The sequence below is a fragment of the Mirounga leonina genome, unplaced genomic scaffold (assembly GCF_011800145.1).
Source record: "Mirounga leonina isolate KUSES-001 unplaced genomic scaffold, KU_Mleo_1.0 Mir_180, whole genome shotgun sequence".
NCBI lineage: Eukaryota > Metazoa > Chordata > Mammalia > Carnivora > Phocidae > Mirounga > Mirounga leonina.
The window spans coordinates 12,084,413-12,110,542 of record NW_023270469.1 but is presented as its reverse complement, the minus strand read 5'-3'; the positions used below and the strand labels follow the sequence as shown (position 1 = coordinate 12,110,542).

The 26,130-nt window shown below is 45.1% G+C and overlaps 1 protein-coding gene across 4 annotated transcripts in view; it reads right to left on the bottom strand.

Annotated features, from left to right (window-relative positions):
- The window catches only part of WDR59 (WD repeat domain 59), an 84,573-nt gene that overhangs the window by 44,586 nt on the left and 13,857 nt on the right, over nt 1–26,130 (bottom strand). For 3 of the 4 annotated variants that reach the window (XM_035024782.1, XM_035024779.1, XM_035024780.1), the window contains exons 2-9: nt 23,656–23,705; nt 18,652–18,787; nt 14,934–15,019; nt 13,773–13,853; nt 11,199–11,236; nt 7,598–7,686; nt 4,592–4,708; nt 140–217 (exon numbers count right to left, since the gene is read on the bottom strand). In XM_035024782.1, coding sequence (XP_034880673.1) covers nt 140–217; nt 4,592–4,708; nt 7,598–7,686; nt 11,199–11,236; nt 13,773–13,853; nt 14,934–15,019; nt 18,652–18,787; nt 23,656–23,705 — 675 coding nt within the window. The remainder of the gene's footprint in view (nt 1–139; nt 218–4,591; nt 4,709–7,597; nt 7,687–11,198; nt 11,237–13,772; nt 13,854–14,933; nt 15,020–18,651; nt 18,788–23,655; nt 23,706–26,130) is intronic. The other variant, XM_035024781.1, reaches the window with a different exon arrangement.

The following is a 26,130-nucleotide window of genomic DNA, read 5'->3' as shown; positions in this document are numbered from 1 at the left end:
ACCGCCTTTGCCCCACCCCTCAGCCAAGACAGAAAAAGAAAACTGCCTCACAAAGGAAATAAGAGAAGAGGGCCCTTGGCCCCCACGTCTGGAACACTAAGGTGAAGCTCCCCAGCAGGAGGTGGGGTGTCCCACTCACAGTGTATCTGGCCTTCCAGACAGGCACCTGGCAAGGGAGAATACTGAGGTATTTCCGAGGCTGGCGGTAATCCCAGAACTGGAAGAAAGAAAACAGGATAATATGTGAAATAAATGCCATTAAAAAACTCTGCAATTGAAATAAGCGCAGCCTGCGGTCCCTTCACTCTCTGTTCTCAGTGTGTTCCCGGCAGCCCTCCTAGCCAGGGGAGAGGGGCAGACACGCAAAACCTTTCCCATAGATCAACATTATAGGAGAATTTCCCAACCTCACCAGGACCAGCCCTCAGGGCAGATCAGGGTCAGCCCATTAAACGGGCCTGCAGGTGAAAGGTCAGAGTGACAAGCTTTCACCCTGTGTCACTTACATCATGCAGGGCAAAGTAACGACTAAAGACAGCCGATGTGCTGACTACTTACTGCATTCGAGACAGAGTTGAGAGCTTTAGGTTTTTTTATCCCATTTAATCTTTGCGACAACCAAATAATGGGTGTCATTCAGTTCTTTCTCAAAAGTAGAAGCTAAATTACTAAACAATCTAACTTGCCCAAGGTCACACAGGAAAGAGGTGGCTGTTTGGCCACCAATGCACTCACGTACACACTCACCCGCTCCGCCACTGACCGTGCGGAACGTAAGGCTCCAGAATGCAGAGTGAGCCCAACACACTCTGCCTTAGAGACGCCTGTGCTTTCAAGGAAGAGACACAACTATACTTAGAGCCTGAGCATTTGTCATGAAGCAGAAAATGGTAGAACACCAAAGGCAGGAGGCCCAAGACTGAAACTCTGAACTATTCCAGTATTAAGAAATTATTTTCAAAAATAGATGACAGTTTGGCAGTTTCTTAAGAAGTTAAACATGCATATACCATTGACCCAGTGATCCCAACTCCTATTTGTCCTGGAAAACTGGAAAGTTCCATTCACAGGAAAATCTATACGTGAATGTTTATAGCAGCTCTATTCACAATCATCAAAAAGTGCTGACAGCCCAATCAATGTTCTTCAACAGGTCAACAGATAATAAACTGTAGCATATTCATACAGTGGATTACTATTCGCCAACTAAAAGTATATCATCTATCGATTCTTAAAACACCTTGGATGAATCTTGAAGGTGCTATCCTGAGTGAAAGAAGCCAACTCAGAAAGTTACATCCTGAATCATTCCATTTAAATAACCTTCTCGGGGCACCTGGGTGGCTCAGACGGTTAAGCGTCTGCCTTCGGCTCAGGTCATGATCCCGGGGTCCTGGGATTGAGCCCCACATTGGGCTCCTTGCTTGGCGGGGAGCCTGCTTCTCCCTCTCCCTCTGCCTCTGCCTGCCGTTCCCCCTGCTTGTACTCTCTAATAAAAAAAATTTTTAAATCTCAAAAAAAAAAAAAAATGACCTCAAACTACAGTGATGGAGAACATATTAGTGGCTGCTAAAAGTTAGGGGTTGAAGGAGGATGTGACTATAAAGGGATCACATGAGGTAATTCTTGTTTCTTCTGACAACTCTCTTTTTGCCAAATTCAGGCTCTATATTCAAAATAATAAAATTGTTAAGATGTGTTTTCTTTTTTTTTTAAGATTTTATTTATTTGACAGACAGAGAGACAGCAAGAGAGTGAACACAAGCAGAAGGAGTGGGAGAGGGAGAAGCAGGCTCCCCACTGAGCAAGGAGCCTGATGCGGGGCTCAATCCCAGGACCCTGGGATCATGACCTGAGCCGAAGGCAGATGCCTAACGACTGAGCCACCCAGGCGCCCCTAAGATGTGTTTTCCAACTAAACTTCTTCTGGGTTTCCCTCGATGGCTACAGGGAAAACTATAACTTGCTCCCTCAACTTACAAAAGAAGGGAAACTAGAAATCACGAGGTCAGCTTGGCACTCTCCAGACTCTTAATTAGATCAACACTTTGTGAATGTCTTCCTATTATCAAGTCTACCAATGTGAAAAACTAGCAAATAAAAAGTTCAACCTCCCTAAGTTAATTACATACAGGTAAACTATTAGTACTATGAATATATTCCAGCAATTGGGTCCTTTTCATGCTTATTTACAGACTGTCACGATAACTGTTAACAAAATCGATCCTTTAAAAAAAAAAAGATTTGTTTCCAGATTTAAATATGCTCGATTGGTGAGCATTATACCATATAATTATAACATATAATTATGGGACAAGTTAGAGGCCCCTGGGGATTTGAGCAAGGCCTCACTCACTTCATAACATGGTCTTATGCTCAAGGCAACAACTGCCAGTCTTATGAAATGATTATATGCTGCATGTGAATGACTTCAGTCTGTTTCAACCTGACACACTGGTCACCGTAAGAACCAGAACAGCCATGCCGTCCTCTCGTCCACAGGTAATTTCTGCTTTTCTCTTCCCTGCCAAAAGGCCTTTGCTACAAGCTACAGACCAGAAAGGAAGGCTTCTGAAGAAATACCAGAGGAGCCTCAGGCAAGAAAGAACCAGGTTCTTGAACAGCCTCGTGGGTACAGGACTCGGGAAGGCTGACCTTGACCCACGGGCAGACACAGATGTCGGGATGGACCAAGGAACTGTGTCTGGATTTCCAGGACTCTTCATCTAGAAGAAGGCAGTGTTGTAAAATTGACTGCTTAACCCAAGATCAGGGGGAAAAAAAAATCATTAAACTGGTATGAATTCATCTCATTGTGGTTAATGGTCTATTTTTAATAGCCATATAAGAAAAATCCTTTTCTTTCTTCTCGATCTAGCTCTAACCCTCAATTCAACAGTTTCACAGTTTAATAATTTATAAACTCAGGTGAAACATTCATTCAATGGTATCTTGTTCCAGCGCACCCCTTCAATTCAGAAAATAAAAATATAACAAAAATGTATTACTACAAATTATAAGCTAATCTATCATCAGGTAAACTTAAGAAAATGATTATGCAGGAAAAAATGACATACTGATCCTGATCTACAAATAACTAAAAATGATGGGTGAATATTATGCAAAGTGCCTCTAAAACTGCTTCACTTTTTACAATTATGCTATTTATATACATTCAATAAAAACTGTCTTCCTTCCACCAGGATACAGTGAAATAAATTAAATAACCATGTCAAAAGTCTCGGGGCGCCTGGGTGGCTCAGTCATTAAGCGTCTGCCTTCGGCTCAGGTCATGATCCCAGGGTCCCAGGATCAAGCCCTACATCGGGCTCCCTGCTCAGCAGGAAGCCTGCTTCTCCCTCTCCCACTCCTCCTGCTTGTGCTCCCTCTCTCGCTGTTTCTATCAAATAAATCAAAAAAATCTTTAAAAAAAAATTTTTTTTAAAGTCTCATTTAATTCATAAGCTCAGCCTACAAGTAAGGAACAAGAACTGAGTCTCACATGTGGAAACTGGTCTATTGCTTGAATACCCATGGAATCCAGCCTCACAGGTGGTAAAGATGTCACTGAACAGTGACAAACTTGAGGAAAGAGGAGGAGGGGAACTGGATGGTTTCTGGGTTCTGAACTTGGATGACAAGGTGACAAAAACCCAAACCCAAAACAGACCAAAAAAACCCACTCTGGCACATAAAAGTAAATGACAACCCTAAGGGATTTACAAAGCTCAAGACAGAAGTTAACTTTTCAGGCCTTAGTGTTATGATTCTAGTTTTGCTCACCATACCAAAAAATGACATTGTCCATGTGCCCATGTAAACAAAGCATTACGTTAATGATGCTGAATCACAAAATTGCTAAGCAAACTTCTGAGGTCAAATCTCTGTCCTTTCAGACAGGGACCCGACCACAAGGAGGGCCTGTGGAATGAGGCTGGCCCTGTGCCCTGCATCCTTCTAAAGGCACCACATCCCAGAATCAGGACAGGAAAAACAAACAACAAGAAATGCTGTGCTCTGAGATAAACCAAAAACAATAGGGTCACGGAAACAACAGAAACCCTGGAGCATTTCCTGGAAGTTAGAGAGAATCTCTAGTAAAACAACTCTATCCCTGACTTTAGCAATGCTGACTGACGATGTCCTAACTTTTGCAGATATGATAATGATGTGAGAAAATTGCTAGTTTTCCACCCCAGGGAGACTAATCATAAACTTGGTAACCTTAACAATTTTGTGGGCTTTTTTCCTTTACTGATATATCTGGTTTGGTTTAGCGTTGTTTTTTTTCCTGAAATCTCACTTCCTGGCAACTTCTTGGCAAATGAACTTCTCCTTTCTAAATGGTTTAGTCTCTGACTTCCCTTCACGAAGGGAAAGAAGAAAACACTCTGAGCAAATCCCAGGAGCCCCATCAGAGATATGCTACTCCACCGTTCCTACTGGCCCAGGCAACCCCGCTTCCTTGCCCCGCACCCCTACCGCACACACACACTGTGCTTAGTGCAGCTTTCCTTCCCAGCAAAGTGCTGCTACAAAATCTGATGCCTCCCACACGCAGCTCCCCCAACGGTCCCCGGGGGTCACTCACCTTGACAGAGTTGTCCTGACTGGAGGTAGCAAGAACGTGCTCAATGTCTGGGTGCCAGTCCAGGCCGTGGATTTTGGAGAGGTGGGCTGCGAGATACTCCACTGCTGTGCTGGGTTTCTACAACAGGATGGGCACTGAGTGTTGTTAAGTTAGAAAGAACTCCCTGAGTGTCTACCACGGAACAGTCTGCTGGGGACTGGATGGGGACACAAACACACTACCAGATCCTGTCTCTATCCTTAAGAAACTCCACTTTGTTTTGTTTAAAAAAACAAAACAGAGAAAGACTTCGCCAACCCTCCTTCACGCATGCTCTGTATTCGGGCCTGTGAATATGATGTCCTGCTCCAGCCCCAGGCATGGCTTTAATGAAGGATACAGGGTAGTGGGTGCTCCTTCCCTAAGCAGCGCAGTCTGCAATCCCTGCTCCCCTTCCTCCCTATCACCCAAGAAGAGGGGCTGTGACGTTCGAACAGACCTCACCTCGAGACTGGATGTAAAACCACCAATCTTAAAGTAATCGAGCACCAAGACCCCCAAAGAGGATGAACACACATCACAGATCACAGAAGATAACTAGACATGACTAATAAGCTTATATAAAACAAGCAAACTCGGGAGGAAACCGCAGAAATATACATTAAAGTCAGATTTTACTAAGCTATCAAATTAGAAGATACTTGTAAATAATACTCAATGCTGGCAAGGCTACATTTGTCACTGCTGGTGTTTATACAAAATAGTACAACCTTTTGGCAAAAAACTTAGACAATTTCTATCAAGCAACTTAAAATTTTCCCTTCTTAAGAGAATACTGAAATTTCACAAAAAGCTTTAGATAACAAAAGAGGTTCATCTTGATGTTATTTGGAACACCAGAAAACTAGAAACAACAGTAAATGGGGAATAATTAAATTTTAGAGTCAATTATTGTGCGGCTATCTGACATAATATGATATAGCCACTAAATGTTGGACTTAGGGATTATAGCACAGGGAAAATGCTATTAAATGGAAAAAGTATGCAAGACCATGTATGTGATAGGATAAACCATGTTTTTAAAAAGCACAAGAAAAGAAAACACCAAAATGTTAGCATTTGTCTCTGGGTAATGGGCCTATAAACGTTTTTTATTTTCCCTTCTACATTTTCTACAAAGAGCATCTATTACTTCTATAATCAGCGTTGGTCTATGAGGTTAAGATCAGTCTTCAGAACCAGCCTCCCTGAGTTCAAATCCCAACAACAAACAAAGCCTCAGTTTACTCATCTGTAGAATGGGGATAAAGATAGCACTTACTTTAAAGACTAGTTATAAAGAGAGTTCTTCGAACAATGTCTGTGCATAATAAACGTGTAGTAAATGTTACTACGATTTGTCACTGGGGTGTTTGAATGAAATCCAACCTCGCCACCAATACTGTACTTTTTTAAGCCTCTGATGCTTGGTGTCATCGGTGTTACTTGACACTGGAAAGTGCCAGAGAAGTAAAAATATGACCTACAAGTTTTATAATCCATCTGAGCAAAAGCTGTAAGTATTAAGAGCAAAAAAAAAAAAAAAGTTAAAACCCTTTAAACAAAACAGATAGAATTGCTGAGGGAAGTCAGGATTCTCAGTGGACCAACTGGAAGACTAGGGAGGAATAGTTTGACGTCTGTTTCTGCAAGATAAGGAACCCTACTGGTTTTCCAATACTAGTTTGGAAGACAAGTCCTGATAGGATTTATGGCTAGATACCAAATGGTTTATTTTTGCCTATGGCCTGAAAACAGTCTAAAGCAAGTCTGTATGCACGACAAACTAACCAAGTATTTTATTTAAACCATTTACTATATTTAAATGCTATGCTAGTGATGAAAGGAACAAAACCAATCGCCACTTTAAGAAATCAAGAGAGGGGAGAATGGCTATTACGAGACAGGACTAAGCGAAAGAGACAAATACTAACACATAGAAGACGTACCTGTCTAACCCCTACTTACAAAATCACCTTCTCACCCAAGAGCCACATAAGGCAGAGGACTTCAGCCAGCACATGCTTCCCTAGCAGAATGTGGCACCCAATCCAGCAGACTCCCCATCCCTGCTTCATTTCCTTCTCCTCTGCCCAAATGTCTGACCAACTCCCTGCCACAGGGAAGGGACGGGGCTGCCAGAAGCCGTGCTAAGAGGTGACAGCACCCGGGCTGATAGTTTCAGGAAGACTGAAAGTGCGTACGTCCCACAGAAGCTGAGGAGCTCTAGCCTCCAGTTTCAGAAAGCAGGAAGCAGTAGACACCCCAGATCTTACAAAGTCGACTGCCAGTCGGGTATGCGGCATGGGGGTATGGGGGAGCCTTTGCCCGCATCACTGTTCTCACTGATGCCAACAAACCAAACTCTCAAAAGACTCTCCGTGGCGGTGGCAGCCCAGGACCCTGCACCGCTTCTGTGCCCATCAGTTACACGGGTTGTGAAGGAAGAATATATGCTCTGCAGGCTCTTGTGAGGCTGACGGGACAGCTGGATGTCTAAGGGAGGATTTATACCAGAAATATCCAGGACAGAATATGTCCTAGAACAACCAGTTTGCGCTCTGCAATCTGGGGCAGGGATAAGAAGCCTGCTGACCATTCTAGAATAGTGTCTGGTCCCCGGGCTTGACCTCCTCAATGACATACTCACTATCATTATCTTCGTTTTGAAGATAAGGTAACTGAGGCTCGGAGAAGTGTAGTGGCTCAGCTGATATCATAATTAGGAGATAGCGAAGTGGGGCTCTAACTTAGGTCAGGCCCAGTTCATTTTCTTAACCACTGATCATAATATTCTCTATCTTCCTTCAACATCAATTTGATCAGGAAGCAAATGTCTTCTGCTACTGTGATCTTAAGATGGCAATTTGCCGCAGTGCACAGGGCACCCTGGCCTCTCAAGATGAGTCCTGCTACTCACAGCATCCTCCTCACACCCCCTGGGAGCAACTAAAGACCCACTGGGGTGGGAGGGAAGAGATTACTCACCCGTTTGTCCCATATCCGCACATCCCCATCATGACTGGTGGCAAGGCAATTAGCATTCTTTTTATTCCATTTGACCTGTGAGGCACCGGCTGCAAAGAAAAATCAGGGGAAGAAAGTGACTGCCCTCAACCCCCCTGGCACCAGAGTAGAGAACATCCAGGGCGGCTGGATAATGAGTTCCAGCTGAAGGCAAACAGAACCCTTCAGGTTTCTACGACTACACCAGCTCCACCGTTAAAGAGAAAATGAGGCCAAAAAATAAATGAATTAACACACCGGAACAGGATCAGAGTCAGCTAATTGAGGAAACAGTCTCACTTAGGAAAAAACTCTACAGGTTACCTCCACACAGAATCAGCAGGGAAACATGGTTTCTCACAAGCAGCAGCTCAACATGGCTCTGTAGTTGGTAACTGACTGCCCAATCACACAGCCTGGCTCTTCATCATCCCCAGCGATCAGCCTGGCGTTCCCACTCAGAAGAGCCTCCGCTCAATGCCTGCTCCTTCCCACTGACTCACTCACTTTCTTACCTATTTAGGAGGGCAACCTTGGAGAAAGAAAGGTTCCTGAACCTCAGCTGAAGAATAAGCCCCCGTGTTGCCCAATTCTGCCCTCAGAAGGATCTGTGCACCATTTCCCTCCTGCACTCTCTCCTCCCAACAGTGGCTGCACGTGGCCACCGGCCCTGTATTAAGTCAGGAAACAGGAACGTGCCCCACACTGTGAACTGAGTCCTTTCCCGACTCTGCCAACACAAAGAGGTAACAACAGTAACGAGGGAGCTATGTGAGAGGAGACATAGCACAAGATGCCAGAGGGGCTGAGACCTGTGGAAATCTAGGACATATCAGCACTTCTAGCTCTTAAAAATAACCAAGTTAATTAAGTTAAACCAGAACAACACAATGGCTTTCCTTCCCATCTCTTCTTGTCCTTGCTCAGGCCACACGTATTTCTCCCTTTGGGTGGGTGTTTATTACTGGGGACATCGTCGTGGACCCAGGGCTATGGAAGGCAACCTGATCCAAGAAGTGTAGAGTGGGACTGACACAGCAAGGACTCAGAATCTAACAGGAAATGGAGTTAAGACCCAGAAGTTACCTTTGCTTGGTTTTGGTGAGGGTATTTGTTTGTTTGTTGTGTTTTTTTGCTTGAGACACAGGGCATCTTAAGTCACCTAGGAATGAATGGTGGAGACCCCTAAAGGAGGAAGCTAGTGTAGGAGACCCAGTTTGTTTGCAAGAAAGGGTATCAGCTAGAGGAGAAAGTGAGTAGGAAGAGCCTGCCCCGGTTCCTCAAGACAGATTACTCAAAGACTTCCAAAAGAAACATACTTTCCCCAGTGTGGGGTCCATCAGACCATGAAGCCTTCCAAAGGGAAGGAAACCCCCTAATTCAATCTACTAGGATCGTGACAACAGAGTCAAACAGAGTTCCCAGACCTTTGGTGCTCTCAGACAGCGAATACTCTGAAGTACACACAGGCTCTTACTTCTTCCTACCCCAAAGGCAGAAACAACACCATAAACAACTGGCCAAGGTTGCACCTTCAGGGAATGGTAGACCAAGCAGCTTACCAAATCCACAGCCTCTCACTTGCCTCTTTTCTCCCAGGGCAGCTGTGCTACCACTGAGAAATCTCACTGAGGTGCAAAAAAGAAGTCTCCCACCTCTCTTCTTTAGAGGACTTACAACAGAAAAGAAAGTAATCAGAGCAAGTGGGCTGAAAAAAAGAACTGTCTTTCTTTTTATAGCTCCTCTACGACCAGCCTAACTTAGAAACCTCTAAGTAGAAGCAACAGAATCCCAGGGAGGTAACTGAGGCATTTACAGACCATTTGTATTTCATTCAGTTGGATATCCTCTGCAACCATGTCTGTGGGCCATCATGTGTCTCAGGTCATAAGTGCCTAAAAGCCAAGGTGGCGGGAGTAAGGCAGGAGGTGAGGGGCAGAGCAACAGATTTATTTAAACACTTAGCCCAGAGGCACAGATGCTTGATCCCCACCGCCATTTAACAAACATTTACAGAGCATCTCCCCGGGTCAGACAGGTGGTCTGACCTTGGTCTACAGCACTGAACAAAACAGACATGGTCCCTAACTGCCCAGAACAGATAATCCACCTGCTTAATACAGTCGTGATGCTCAATGTCTTTAAATGATGAGGCATGGAGATGTGAGAGAAAAAAGAAGAATCATGTAATCACTTTGGAGCAAACACCAAATGTGAATTCAAATGTACCAAAAACATACAAAGGAGCAGGATTTAAGAGACAGACAATGTACATTTTTAACAAGGATGCCAAAATACAGTACAGATGGGCACCTGTGTGGCTCAGTCGGTTAAGCCACCAACTCTTGGTTTCGGCTCAGGTCATGATCTCGGGATCGTGAGATCGAACCCAGAGTTGGGTGTGCTCAGTGCAGTCTGCTTGGATTCTCTCCCTCTTCCCCTGCTTCCCCCCACTCTTTCTCTCTCTCTCTCTCTTTCCAAAAATAAATAAATAAATCTTCAAAACACAATACTGATGACTGGGCTTCATCACTGTAAGATATACCAGTTCTATGTCCAAATTTTACTCTCCATAAATATCCCATAACAGCCCCAAAGCAGAATTCTAAAAACAGTCAATTCCAACTGAGCAATGAAAACAGGGGGACCAGAAAGTAATTTCAAAGTTTCAGTACATCCACATTAAATGACAACATGGGGACACAATCGGCATAATCTAGATTATGGAGAAACCACAGGACAAACAACCTGGTTTCTTCAATAAATAAACCTCAGGAAAAGAAAAATAAACCAAAAAAGGAGAGGGAGAAGAAACCTACCAATTGTAAAAGATGAGAAATATATCAACCACTTATAAGTATGTTTTTTATTTGGATTTTGACTTAAATAATTTGTAAAACAACAACAACTGAGATTAGGGAAATCTGAATATCGCTTAAATATTTGATATTAAAGAGCCACTGTTAACATTTTTAGGTCCGTTTATGGTATCGTGATCATATTTTCTTACAGGATTCTTCTCTTGTGTAAGTATCACTTACTGAAATATTTGTTGAGGAAATGATATGACACCCAGGACATGCTTCAAAATAATTCCTTTTTGTTTTTTTAAGTAGGCTTCATGCCCAACGTGAGGCTTGAACTCACGACCCTGAGATCAAGACCTGAGCTGAGATCAAAAGTCAGATGCTTAACCGACTGAGCCACCCAGGCACCCCTTCAAAATCATTCCAAAAGAGATGGGAGTTGGGGGTGGGAAAGTGGGAAGAGGTAAAGATGAAATAAATAAAACTGGCTGGACGGTGACAGTTGTTGAGGCTCGATCGTGAACATAAAGCAATTTCATCTTCTTCTACTTTCATACACGTTTGAAATTTTCCACAATAAAAAGTTTAAAAACTAACCATTTTGGCTCCTGGCCTTGAATCCTAAAATAAGTTCCTGACCATGCTTAGCACTCCTGACTCTAACTTCTGAGACCTAAAATCCCACCCAGCTGAGCCGGGGACTGGGGCAGGGGCAGTCCCCGTGAGAGAAGGGATGGAAGGAAGGAACTGAGCCGAGGCGGGAAACAAATACTCACCTACAGCGGACAGCGCAACTGTGGGCTTCCTTGTGTCTCTGGAATAGAAAAGTCAGAGATCAAATGCCCGATCCGTAGGCCACCATCCACCTGGGACTTTCTACCCTCTGCACACAGTTCTCCACTCCCCTTTCAGTGGGTGCTTAGGGTTCAGAGGGAACGTGAGGGCCTTAAAAACAAGGGTAAAGAGAGGCCCATCTCCCTTCAGGGACAAACCTCCTCAGCTCCTTCAAATGAGACTGAGGCTGAATTTCAAATCACACAGTTGGAGCCAGAGAAAGCAAACTACATGATTCGGCATGGCCTGCATGACCCTGATGCAGGGGTGGAGGAAGCCCAAAGAATCCCTTCCTGGTGCCATTTCTCCTGGTGGCAACGAAGTGACCGTCATGGAGGCTTAACTCTGCAAGGACCTTCCCAGCAGCACTTCAGAGCTGAAGTAAAAAGCTACCCTCACATTCGCAGTCGCTAGGAGGTGGAAACAGCCCAAGGGTCCATCGACAGATGAATGGATAAACAGAATGTGGTCTATACATACAAGGGAATATTATTCAGCCTGGAGATGGAAGGAAATCCTGTCGCATATGGTACAACATGGATGGACCTTGAGGACATTACGTTAAGTGAGATAAGTCGGTCACAAAAAGACAAATATTGCATGATTTCCCTTCCACTTGTATGAAGTATCTCAAGTAGTCAAATCCACAGAAACAGAAAGTGGGAAGGTGCATAATGAGTAGTTTTAGCTTTGTAAGATGAGAAAGTTCTGGGGATCTGTCGGGCAACAAGGTGAATATATTTTACTGAACTGTACACTTAAAGATGGTGAAGATGGGGGCACTGAGGGGCTCCATCGGTTGAGCGACCGACTCTTGATTTCGGCTCAGGTCACGATCTCAGGGTCATGATACAGAACCCTGCGTTGGGCTCTGAGCTGGGTGTGGAGCCTGCTTGAGATTTTCTCTCTCTCTCCCTTTTCCCTCTCCCCCTGCTCTCTAAATAAGTAAATAAATAAAATCTTTTTAAAAAAATGGTAAAGATGGTAAATTTTATGTTTTGGGTTTTTTTGACCACAATTAAAAACAAAAACAAAACCCTACTGCTGGATAGAACGGAAGACTCTCAGAGAGAGAGACTCCTGGGTTCACTATAAGGCCGGAGGGCAACTTCTCCACGAAATGGTAACGTGACAGAACTGGGGATCCACGCAGAGCTAGGAGGACCGGATGGCCAATCTGCGGCTCACGCTTACTATCCAGAAAACCTGAAAAGAAATCATCCGTTCAGTGTCCCTTAATCCTTAAATTATGAAAACAATTATTTCACATCAATGAGGAATACTCTAACCTAGCCTCGTAGCTCCCTGAAGTTTTGTGGGGGTTTTTTGTTGTTGTTGTTTGTTTGTTTTAAAGATTTTATTTATTTATTTGTCAGAGAGAGAGAGAGAACACAAGCAGGGGGCGCGGCAGGCAGAGGGAGAAGCGGCAGACTCTTAACCAACTGAGCCACCCAGTCGTCCCCCTGGGGTTTTGCTTATTTAAGAGCAGACCCGTTCCATTTCCCCCGGATTTTGTGCCCCTTCCCCGCTCGGCGCTGCCATGAGACGAATCACCAACGAAGCATTAACGCGAGCGGGATGCAGGTGAAGTCAGCTGCGCACACCCTGACTCGCGGTCTCCCTTTCCCTGGTCTGCCCACCTCTGAGTAAATCATCCCAGAGCCACTGCCATTTGGGAGCAGAGCAGTCTGCTGAGGGGAGGGGGTCCCATCTGGGGGACTCTACGGACTATACCCCCTGGTTAGTCCCCTCAAATTGTTACGGCAAAGGGAACTTTGCTCTACGAAGGGAGAAGGGAACAGATGTTCATTAAGAACTTACGACAGGCCAGGCCCTGGGCCGGGTGCTCCTTCGCTCGTCACTTCCAGGAGGAGTAACCCTGAGAGGTGGCTCTCAGTGGCGCTTACAGGCGGGGGATGGAAGCCTCACCAAGAGCAAAGCAGATGGGCCTTAGAGCACTCACTGCCTGCTGTAGCAATGTGTGTCTGTACCCATCAACCCCCCCCACTGTCACCTGTCACTTCAGTTAAACTTCCGCCTGACTTCCAAACGCCAGCACCTCTGTTTCTCTGCCAGAGGGATTCCCCTGCTTGCTGAGGCCTGCTTTGCACACCTCTGTGACGGGCCTAAGGTGCCAGGGAAGGGAGGTCCCAGGGGGCAGGCTTCAACCAATGACTGACAGAGGATGGCACCCCCACTTCCTTAGCCCTCGAGGGTGGGACACCTGAGGAGGGAGTTCTGCACTAGCACCTAGCAGTCCCCAGTAAGAATAAGCGCCACTTGTTCACAGTGGTACCTACAGTGGATAACACGCCCCCTACCTGCAGCCTTCCCAGTCCTGTCTCTCTTCTCCATCCCCCACCAGCATTTCTATCACCTCCTAAACAATGTGCTTGCCATGTATCCTCAACTCAGAGTCTGCATCAAGGGGAAACCACACTAAGACCCCTGATCTCTAAAACAAAGGTCCTAGATCATCCCACAACCTGGTGGTTTGGCCTTTTCATTGTTCTTACTTGATATCCCAAATGTAGATGTAGGTGTCCACGGAGCTGGTAACCAGGAGATCTGGCTCAAACACGGCCCAGTCCAAGTCGCTGGGAACAGGAGAAATAAACAGAACAACAACGAAGAGAAAAAATTCAGAGTTCAGAGTCCGTTCCAAAGCACCAGCAGATTTAGTTTCTTGTGGCTTCACAGAAGTCACCATTCATGGGACTCCTTAACATGACTTAGGGCAGCAATCTCCAAACTTCTTTGGGAATGAACAAGACTTAACTGAGCCTCAAAGGAAACTTTCAGGTCCTTCCCCCTGTCATCACCAGCTATACTGTCACCTGCTCCCAAAAAAGAAATGGAAGATTTAACTTCAAACACACACACACAGCAAAAACACGAAGTAATTTTTGACTTATCATTCTCTAAATCAGATTCAACCACAGGTACCTTGAGTAAAACCAACATCTCTTAAAGCAGTGGCAACCTGCCACATTGCCATGTAGCTTTCAAGACAGGCAAGTCCTCCCTACCCAGGTCCTCCGTCCTAGAAAGGCAGTTCCTACGCAATTAACACAGGCAGGGGGTCTAGCCTTTCCCAGCACTTCCTGGGTCAGCGTCCCCACTCCTGCATTCCCTGCTTGCTACTTCCCAGGAGGAGTATTCCCCAGCCAGAAATAGTGACCTAAGGACAGGATGGATCAAGGGACACTCCAGAGGCCAAGGCCACAGGCAGGAGGCGACCGTGCAGCTGGATAACGGACTCTGCTGCAGGAGCTCTGTGTGGTGCCCCACAGCTGCTGGAGAAAGAGCAAAGGGCTGCATCCCACCGTCGGTACTCCTGGGCACTGCCGACTGTGAGCGAAGCGATTCTGCTGGCAGAACTGTGTCTCCCTCCTACAGCAAAGATCGGCTCTAATCCTTCACTCCAGACTGGGCTGTACCTGTCTGAGTGTCTCCTGGGATCAGGCTTAGCGGTTACACGAATGCTGGTTCCTAAATCCTGGTTGCTCTTCACTGTGAGGGCCATCACTACCATGAACGCGAAGGACCCGCAGCCACCCGCGGCCAACGCAACACAGAGGGTCAAGCCATGGAAGGAGGATGGTGTCTTCATTTCATTTCCCACGGGACGCTGACAAAGTGAGACAGGCCAGGAGCTGGGGAGGGCTGGTGCCTACCTGATGACCCGAGTGTGGCCTTGTAAGGTTGTGCCAACTTCCCCGCTGCCATCTTTCCACTTATAAAGGTCGACCCGCTGGTTACTCTGAAAAGAAACAAGGGAAAGAAGGCAGCCAGGAGCACATGAGAACACATGCTCTCACTGCAATCTGCCTAGGGCTGAGAAGAGGAAGCCATGGAGAAACCAACGTGCATGGCAGAGATCCTACACACTGACTTCCTTACCAAGCCATCAGACGTGAGTACGCTTAGCATCCGAGCCAACCTCAGCTCAGTACCCAGGTCCTTAAAGGTTAGTGCTGTCTTCAAAGTGAACCCACCCTGGGGTGCCTGCGGGGCTCAGTCGTTAAGCGTCTGCCTTTGGCTCAGGTCATGATCCCAGGGTCCTGGGATCGAGCCCCGCATCGGGCTCCCTGCTCCGTGGGAGGCCTGCTTCTCCCTCTCCCACTCCCCCTGCTTGTGTTCCCTCTCTCCCTGTGTCTCTCTCTGTCAAATAAATAAAATCTTTAAAAAAAAAACACAAAAAAACAAAGTGTACCCACCCTGAACAGGTACAGACAGCTACACTGAAGCTACAGACCCACTACTGAGCACGTGAGTGATGGGTTATAGAGATGTCCCCTGGCCGACAGAAGGACCACATCCTAACGCGGAAGGTCACACACCCATCTCTCCAGCTGCTGTCACACTAGATGTTTTTAGCGCAAATTTCCCACCTATCAAATGCCTGGAGTCCTTCTACCACACTTTAAAAACACATATGCACAAGAAAGAAAACAGAACTAACACCAAAGGGGTGTCCTAGGAGGCAAAATTATACAAGATTCCTTGAAATATGCCTATACTAAATTTCTTAAAGGCTTAAGTAAAAAGACACAGGAAAAACCGGCCAGAAAAAACCACACTACAATAGGGAAAGAAGGAAAGGAAAAAGCTGCATTTCACTAAAAGAAACAACAAGCCAGCAAAATATTTAAGTATCATGAGCTTATGAAAAACACCAAAAGTGAATAAAAACGATAACCGTCTAATTACTAAAAGGTATTGAATAATTTCTGAACTGATACATAAGATGCAAGTACATTAATATCTATATATTACCAGAAATGCCAGTTTCCAATTCTAAACCTGCGTTGGGCTCTGTGCTCAGCAGGGAGTTTGCTTGTCCCTCTCCCTCTGCTCCTCTCCCTGTCTAAAATAAATAAATAAAACCTTTAAAAAAAATCGTATCTCTGACAAAAGTCTAGTATCAAGAATATATAAAGAACTCTGACAACTCGGCAGCAAAAAGACATACAACCCAATTCCAAAATGAGCAACGGACTTGAATAGACATTTCTCTAAAAAAGGTCTACAAGTGGCCAATGGGCACATGAAAAGATGCTCTACATCATTAGTCACTAGGGAAATGTGAATCAAAACCATAGTGAGATACCATTTTATACTCACTAGGATGGCTGTAATTTAAAAATTAAAGAAAAAAGGGGTGCCTGGGTGGCTCAGTTGAGCGTCTGCCTTGGGTTCAGGCTGTGATCTCGGAGTCCTGGGATCGGCCCCTGTGTCGGGATCGGCCCCTGTGTCGGGCTCCCTGCTCAGCAGGGAGTCTGTTTCTCCCTCTCCCTCTGCTCCTCCCCCTTGCTTGTGCTCTCTTGCACATCCTCTCTCTCTCAAATAAATAAGTAAAATATTTTTTAAAATAAAAATTAAAAAAAAAAAAACAAAACAACAATTCTGATGAGGATGTAGAGAAACCGGAACCTTCGTCCATTGCTGGAAGGACTATAAAACTGTTCAGCTACTGTAGAAAACAGTCTGGTCATTCCTCAAAAAGAGAAACACAGACTTAGCATATGACCCTGCAATTTCACTCCTAAGTATATACCCAAAAGAAGTGAAAACAAGTACTCAAAGAAGTACATGTACACACATGTTCATTTATGCCTTATTCACAACAGCCAGCCCAAAATGTCCACCAGTGAATGAACCGTTAAACAAAATGTGTTACGGCCGTACAATGGAAGAGTATTCGGCCATAAAAAGGAGTAAAGCACTGATTCATGCTACAACGGAGATAAAGAAGGCAGAGACAAAAGGCATGTATTGTATGGTTCCAATTATAGGAAAAATCCAGAACAGATAAATCCACAGAGACAGAGCACAGACTGGTGGTTGCCAGGGGCTGTGGGGAGGGAGAATTCGGAAAAACTGCTGAATGATAAGGGGTTTTAATTTGGAGTGATGGAAATGTTTGGGAACTAGAGAGGGGCATGGTTGTATAACATCGTGAATGTAGTAAGTGACATTAAATTGTCCATTTTAAAATGAATGTCAAAAAAATAAAAAGAAAAAAGAAAAGAAAAGAAAACAATTGCCCCCCCCCCAAAAAAAGGGTTATCTCACCACTTATAAACAAATGTAGTGTTAATCCACTCGGGCCAAGTACTGGCTGGTCAGCCTAAAGCAGTGGTTTCTAATCAGGGGCGATTTTGCTTCCCAGGGACATTTAACAATGTCTGGAGGCATCTTTGGTTGTCATGAATACGGGGAGGGCAAGGAGGAGACGGGGACTTGGAGACAGAGGCCAGGGATGCTGCATGATCTCTCACAAGGCACAGGGCAGCCCCTGCCACAAAGAATTATCTGGCCTGAGATGTCATAGTGCCAAGGCTGAGGACCCCGGGACCAAATGTCAGATGATCAGGGGCTGAGGGTGAGAGGGAGAGAAAGTCCTAGAGGTATAAGCCAACAAAAAGAGCATTGTTCCTAACATACAGGAAAAGGGTTGGGAATGGAAAAGCAGGAGACTGGCCCTCCCTTCTCCTTCAGAACAGTCCCCTAAACCAGCTCCACCTCAGACGTCTATGGTGAGAGTCAGACAGTCAGATTCTATTTTGGAAATGACAGGGAAGAGCAGCTTTTTGTTCCTTCTGAAGCTGACAGCGTTGCTCTTCTTTCTTTTTCCTCAGACGCTTTCCTCTCTCAGACTGTCATTTCTGGTAAGAACAGACCCAGACAGCGCCGTGAATGGTAGCATCTCCTGGATGGTAAGACGGGTTCTTTTAAATACCGTCCTCCCGGCCCAGTGCAAAAGGAGCCAAAGGCGTAGATTTCTAATTGTTCTAGGAGAATAGGATGCTAATAGAGAATCTGATGAAAGATCCCAGAGATGATCTAGCCCAGATCCTTTTTCAGTCATGAATCCCTCCGAAAACCTAATAAAACGTATGCATCTTTTCCCTGGAAAAATTCACATATAAACAGGAACATAAAGTCTCAGGGGGTTAGCTGATCTAATGAATCCCAATCAAGACAGAATCCCTTCCTTTGAGTGGAAGGGTGTGTGGAGTCCTCTGATCCCTCTGAAAGCAATGAACATCATAGTCACTGGCCAGTTACCTTCCTGCCAGTGAAAACAGGTTCTTATCACACACAGAAATGGAGGCATCTACTCATTTCCCTTTCAAAATCTGGAGCCACAGAAACACAAGATCCGACACCACAAATGCCAGCAAATCTGCTCATCACATCTAGAAACACACACATGCACGCATGTGTATATATATGTCAGTAATTTGCCTCAATCTTCCTTCTAGAACCATCCATACTTCTCTGCCTGAGAAGTGATGGTTACATTCTCTTTTCTACATAGAACATAGACCTACTGGCCCCAGCTCACACTTTTAAAAGCCTTTTCCTGCACTGCTTAAATGAGCTCACCGAAGCTGCAAAATAGTGTGCGAGGCTGTCATGAGGGTTCCACTGCACAGCTCCAATGTCCCATTTGCTCTGGCGAGAGATCTTTCGGTGACCTTCGAAAGGGGCATCTAGATTAACGATGTATAAGAATCGGCGGCTAGGAAAACAACATCAACATTATAACGATGTAACAGCATTAGCATTAAGACATTTGGAAAAGTACATTTGGAATTACATATGGTTTGCAAACAGCGCTCAAAAAAACCCCAGATGTGTATGACGTTCATCTACTCGGAAAGGCATACGACAGACAAGAGGGAGCCACATCCCTGTGCGAGCCTGTCTTCAGACATGGCCTTCCCCCTGGATCCTTGGAAGTCTGACATCTGCCCACCGGACTCAGCACCAAGCCTCTCTGGTGTTTCCCAATCTCCCCACTAGGGTTGGTCCCTGCGTCCACACTACTCCCACTATGCAGTTTGCTTTGTGAGGGTAGCATTTATCTCTGTAGTACAACTACTGATGGTAAGGCTTCGGTCCCGAGCCAACTGGCTGGAGTAGGGACCGTGTCTCCAATCTCTGCAGGTCTCTCCTCACCAGGCACAGTGCTCTGCATTCAGTAAACGTGCGCTACACACATCACTCATCTCTTGGTCAACTATCCAGGAGAAAATCTCAAATTCCCTTGCAAGTTGCCGACCTGGTGAAAGCAACTAAATTAAGTCTGTTGGGAAGGAAATAGTAACCAATAAAGTAATAGTGAATATAACATATTAAGCACTGATAATGTTCAAGGTGCCAATCAATATAAAGGCTCTGAAAACAGGAGTGTCCTGTGTTCACCTATCTTCCCTTTGCTTTAAGTGAAAAATCCTTGGTGTGTGAATCGACATCTCAGCAGCCATTAGCTGTCGTTAGAGAACACGCCAAGCTCCTGGGTATCACTGAGGATAGGTGGGCTCGACGAAGAAAAAGATTAATCATCCCTGCTCAGAGGAGATAGGAAATGCAAGTTAAAATGGCACGTCAAACTCTAGCAGAAACCCTAGCAGAAACCCGACAAGAGAGGCTTAGGGGGGAAGCAGGAAAACACAGGCAAGACCCAAATTCACAGAACTTCCGGAACTTCTGGTGCAGAACAAAGATCTAGAATCTCTGACCCCCTCTGAAGGAATCACCTGATCCTGTAGCAGGGAGGATGGCATCTTTCCATTAGCACCAACAACAGGAAAAAAGGCCGAGAGCTATCCATGTGGGGCGCGAGTCAAGAGGGAAGGTCAGAGGCATGACAGAGCAAAGGGAGACCCACAGAAAGCAAGCACTTCAGGATAAACACATCTGATCGAACATACATGTGTATCTTCATTCCTCCATGAAGACCCACGAAAGTAAGAGTAAAAACGTAAAACACAGAAACCCACAAAGACAAAGACAAAGAGAGAGGAAGTGAAGAGCACACGGACAAATGGTAACTGATGGAAAGAAAGCAAACACCCACGTGCCTGCAAAGGGGACGTGAATGAGAGGGAAGCTGATTCACGCTGCAGAACTCAACCGAGCCCAGGAGCTGGAGGCTTCGGCCTACGGGCAAGGGGAACAGAGAGGCTGCAGAACCAAACGCAGAACAGAACAAGCATGGTTTGAAAGAGCACTAAGGAGAGTGGTTTATGCACACCCCCAGAGAGCCAGGTGACCACCTCTCCTTCACCCGGCTGGAGGGGGGGACATGCTTTAGAGAAACTACTTGATGGGAGCCCCAGGCCTGGGACAAAAGGCACAGCAGCGTGTGAGGATGAGGAGCTGTACTTAAAACAGGGCACTGAGGTGGGGTGTGAGGCCTCCCTGCCTCTGCTCTACTCAGTACTCACAACACTGAGCTTTCGTCTTAAGACAACGACAAGTGACAAGAGGATTCTTCTCAGGGGAAAATGACCAGCCCAAGAAAAAAACAAAAGCAAACAAGTTAACAACACAGAACCCAGGAAATAACAACATCTGGGTGCCCGCCAAAAAAAGGGGTCTGGTTCCCACCTGATCTCCCTCCAATGAACCCCACCGTCACACATGTAAACTGATCACTCTTGGACAGTAACAGAGAGCCAGTGAGTATCAGTCACCAGAGGAAACATGAAAGACAGGCACCAACATGATCGAAAGAAAAAAAGGAAATAAGTAGTGCAGAGGAAAGAAGAAACCTAGAATGAACATTGTCAGAGAGGTAAAAGAAGACAAGGTAAAGAACAGAGAACAAGAGAGAGCTCCTGGAAATGAAAAGCATAACCGAAATAAAGAAATCTGATCGAAGAGTGGGAAGTTAAAGCTGAAGGAAACTCCCAGAATGCGAAACAAAAAGGACCAAAAGAAAATTCACATAGGATATCCAAATAGGACTAGGAGCAGCTCCAGAAAGAATGAGAGCAGGAAGTAGAGGGGTGGAAATTAACAAAGACGCAGTGCAGGAAAACTTCTCCAAACTGGAAGACACAGACTTCCAGAATGAAAGGACCTTCCAACAGTGCTAAAAATTACTCTGGATCTTAATCTGAATGGGGATCACATGGGCGTATATATTTGTAAATTCACTTGAGCAGTTCACTTAAGTACATACTTTATATATTTTCAAGTTCAATGTAAGAATACGAAATGGTGAACCTTTAAGATTATGTTGAAAAATAAGATGGATATATATGTATCTAAGAGCATACCAAAACAGGAAAGCTTGCCTGACTTCCAGTGAAGCGATCCCATTCCCTCCTAGGATGCTACAAATAACAATAGCCACATCAGTGAATGCAGAAAAGTCTAACATTTGAGACACAGTTATCCCTTAGCACCTCTGTATTTTATGGTTGTTAATATGACCACATGATGCCAAGTATATATTACGTTTCTGTTTAGATAAAACAAGGAATGATGCATAAAAAAGAGGGGCTTTCCAAGTGCCCAGCACAATGAATGAAAAAAAGACATACACCAAGGCAATCACAGTAAAAATTTCACATACCTGGAGGTACAAGTAACACTAGAGACAAAGATAGCATTGGAAAGCTTCCAAAGACAAAAAATAGGTCACATACAAAGTCCAGAATCAGAATGGTATAGGACCTTTCAAAATTACTCTGAGAAAAGAACCCCAAATACTGATTCAGCCCCAAAACGGTTATATAACTAAATTGGAAGGAGGGGGAGGTCATGTAAGGGACACACAGAGGAAAATAAAAGTGCTAAATCCTCATCTATTTTAAGAAGTCAATTTCTTTTGGGGCACCTGGGTGGCTCAGTTGTTAAGCGTCTGCCTTCGGCTCAGGTCATGATCCCAGGGTCCTGGGATCGAGGCCCACATCAGGCTCCCTGCTCAGCGGGAAGCCTGCTTCTCCCTTTCCCACTCCCACTGCTTATGTTCCCTCTCTCGCTGTGTCTCTCTCTGTCAAATAAAGAAATAAAATCTTTAAAAAAAAAAGAAGTCAATTTGTTATATCTATGATGGATAAATCAAGATACCGAGTATATGTGTACTATTTGGAACAATGGAGGCAACCCCAAAGAAAAAGCTAAAAGAGTCTCAATTAGTTGTTTCTAATGAGTGGGATCAGAGGTAAGGAAAAGGTGAGGTAAGATTCTGCTGTCTGACAATATAATCCTTGTAATGCTATACTGACTTTTTCAATTATATATATGTATTTCCTTGATTTTAAAAAACCAGGTTTAAAAACTGAGTAGTTAATGAATAATATATCCCCAAAACCACTGACTTGCACACTTTAAATGGATAAACTACATGATCTGTGAATTTTATCTCAATAAAGCTGTTTTTTTTTCCCTGAGTGCAGAGGCGGCAGTAAAGAGACATACCAATTGCTCCTTATCTGTGCATCCAGTATGACGTAAGAAAATGGTAATGGTAACGGTCTCTGGGGAGGGGGTCAAAAGGAAGAAGGAAAACTTACTTCTCACTGCATAGCCTTTTTTTTTTTTTTTAAAGATTTTTTATTTATTTGACAGAGAGAGGCACAGTGAGAGAGGGAACACAAGCAGCGGGAGTGGGAGAGGGAGAAGCAGGCTTCCCGCTGAGCAGGGAGCCCGATGCGGGGCTCGATCCCAGGACCCTGGGTTCATGACCTGAGCTGAAGGCAGTCGCTTAACGACTGAGCCACCCAGGCGCCCCTGCATAGCCTTTTTAATTATTTAAATGTCTGCTACATTTAAGGTAAATTAAAATATCATTTCAAAATAAAACAATGAAATAGAAGATAATTCATTAATCTATATGTAGGTTCGGGGGCACCTGGCTGGCTCAGTTAGTAGAGCATGTGACTCTTGATCTCCCGGTTGTGAGTTCGAGCCCCATGTTGGGTGGAGAGATTAGTTAAAAAAAAACTGATAAATGGGTTCATAAACAACTAAGTTAATGAAAATACAGCAAACTCAGAGAGGCCGTGAATATGAAAGGCGAGGGGAGACTCTGGCCATTAAGTGCCAGCACACTGGTACCATGGCGGAGTGATGAGCAAATGTTGGGATGGTGCTTAGTTGCCAGAATCTTAAAAACGCTGGGCCAGAAGACACCACAGAAATTATGTAGCTTGATTTCTTCATAACGAAATCAAATTCCTTCACAAGAAAACCGAAGTCCAGGGAGGCCGAGTGGATAAGTGTCCCGGGACTCACAGTAAATGGCAATGCCAAACTAGGACCCAGATGCCCTCAATCCTGGTAACTACCTGTGAGACCACAGCAGACCTACAGAGTCCGGGCAATACACAGAAAACTGCAATTCTAAGACCAAAGTACCAGTCACTAAAATTTAAAAGGAATTTTACTGCTTACATGTTAGGGCAGAGACAAAAATAAATGGCAAACAATCCCTCTAAGTACCCCCCCACCCCGAGGTCACTAGGAGAGCAGAACAAAGCCCTATGACCACAATCCTTAAAGAGAAAGAGTATTTTCCAACTTCCCAGAAACCTCCTTATTTGCAGTTTCTTCCCAGAAATCGCAGCAGGGGAATGCTGCAAGCTCACTTACCCGGAAAGCACAGCATGCTGCCCAAGACGGTCCACAGACATTGCAGTTGCCTGAGAGAGAGAACACACGGTCAGTTTTGCCCGCGAAGCCAGCTTAGGTTGGAGAAGACACGCAGGTAGTCACCTCAGGGTCTTCCTCTTCCTATGGCCCAGCTAAGTCCCCAACTGGCAGGTAGGATCCGTTGCTTACAGGGGACGCTTTTACCCCCTTCTAATCCTCACCCAACCTCACACTCACCTGCCACAATAGGGTGGTTGCTATCTGTTCCCCGATACCAGGATTACCCACAAGCAAGCTGGCATATTCTAAATTGAGAAGACATAATCTAAGACCCTTAGGGAATCTAACTACCTCAGAGCTAACAGAGCCCCTTCCAAGCAAAACTTAACCTAGGACATCACTCATGCACACACACACCACCCCACCCCACCCCACCCCCATGCCCTTCCAAAGGCCATGGCTCCTCCTCCAAGCCAAATGGCAAGTGGTAATATTCAAACACCACCCGTGCTGAATCTATGGTCATAGTCTTGTTATTGAGATGCTCAGCTCCCATTTAATCTGAGATTTCTAGCACATTCTAATGATTTCCATTTCCCAGGTCTCCCAGTTCCTAGGGAGCACCATCTTTTCAGGATCCAATGTCCAATTCCCAAAAGACCAGACTGAATCAAAAGAATTTGCATTCAGCTGAAGCATGAGGCTGACTTTAATCATGGCAGTTATAGCCCTAAATTCTCTTATTTGGACAAGTCCAAATCCTGCTGCATTCTCAGGACATTACTGCACATTCTCATACATCCTCAGAAATATGTCACAGGTAATATCAGGGACGAGAAGCCAGAGCGCTCTCACTGGAGGCTAAAAAGTGATTGTTATGCATCCTTCATCCCACTAGAGTCGTGAGCAGAGAAAAACCCAGCTGGAAAGGCAGGCAGTGAATGAGATGCAATTTCCACACTCTTCTGAACAATTTAGAGACAAAGGTATGAAAGAAGGCAAGATGGTTCCTCCAACTAGAGGTAGTACAATCTTTCTAGAGTGTGTGTGGTAGACAGCAACAGAAGACCGCTCCAATATTCTGGGATTTAGCAGACGTGATTAAGGACCCAAATCAGTTGACCTTAAGATATAGAGTCCTGAAACAACCCAAACAGCCGTGAGCAGGTGAATGGCTAAACAAAACATGGTATACACATACAATGGCCTACATACTATGGTATGGATGAACCTTGAAAATATTATGCTAAGTGAAACAAGCCAGGCACAAAAGAACAAATATTGCATGATTCCACTTACATGAGGTATCTCAGGTAGGTAAATTCATAAAACCAGAAAGAATAGAGGAGGCAGGGAGTGGGGAATGGGGAGTTACCGTTTAATGAGTACAGAGTTTCTGTTTGAATTTTTTTTTTTTTAAGATTTTATTTATTTATTTGACAGAGAAAGACATAGCGAGAGAGGGAACACAAACGGGGAGTGGGAGAGGGAGAAGCAGACTCCCTGCCGAGCAGGGAGCCCGATGCGGGACTCGATCCCAGGACTCCAGGATCATGACCTGAGCCGAAGGCAGTCGCTTAACCAACTGAGCCACCCAGGCGCCCTTGAATTTTTTTTTTTAAGATTTTATTTATTTGACAGAAAGAGAGAGAGCACAAGCAGGGAGGGCAGCAGGGGGGAGAGGGAGAAGCAGCAGGGAGCCAGATGCAGGACTCAATCCCAGGACCCCAGGATCATGACCTGAGCCAAAGGCAGACGCTTAACGACTGAGCCACCTAGGCGCCCCCAGAGTTTCTGTTTGAGATGATGAAAAGTTCTTGAGGGTTGTGGGGAGACAGAGAAACGCAATCCCATCAGCCCTTTAAATCTAGGTCTAGAGGTCAGAGACAGAGGCAGTCAGAGATTCTAAGGGTGAGGCATTTAACATGAGGAAGATTTGCTAGCTGAGGCATTTAACATGAGGAAGATTTGCTAGCTGTGGAGAAGGTGGGACCGCACAGCAAGGACCTGAAAATGACCCCTAAATTACAACCAGCAAGAAAACAGGGACCTAGGGGCACCTGACTGGCTCAGTCAGTCAAGGTGACTGACTCTTGATTTCAGCTCAAGTCAAGATCTCGCAGTTGTGGGATCCATGCTGAGGGTGCCTCTGCCCTCCCCCCAACCCCCCAACCCCGCTCTTCGGTGCTCTCTTTCCCTCCCTCAAATAAACAAATAAAATAAATCTTAAAAAAAAAAAAAAAAGGAGGGGCGCCTGGGTGGCTCAGTCATTAAGTGTCTGCCTTCAGCTCAGGTCATGATCCCAGGACCCTGGGATCCAGCCCCGCATCAGGCTCCCTGCTCAGAGGGAAGCCTGCTTCTCCCTCTCCCACTCCTCTGCTTCTGTTCCTTCTCTTGCTATCTCTGTCAAATAAATTAAAAAAGAAAGAAGAAAGAAAGAAAGAAAGAAAGAAAGAAAGAAAGAAAGAAAGAAAG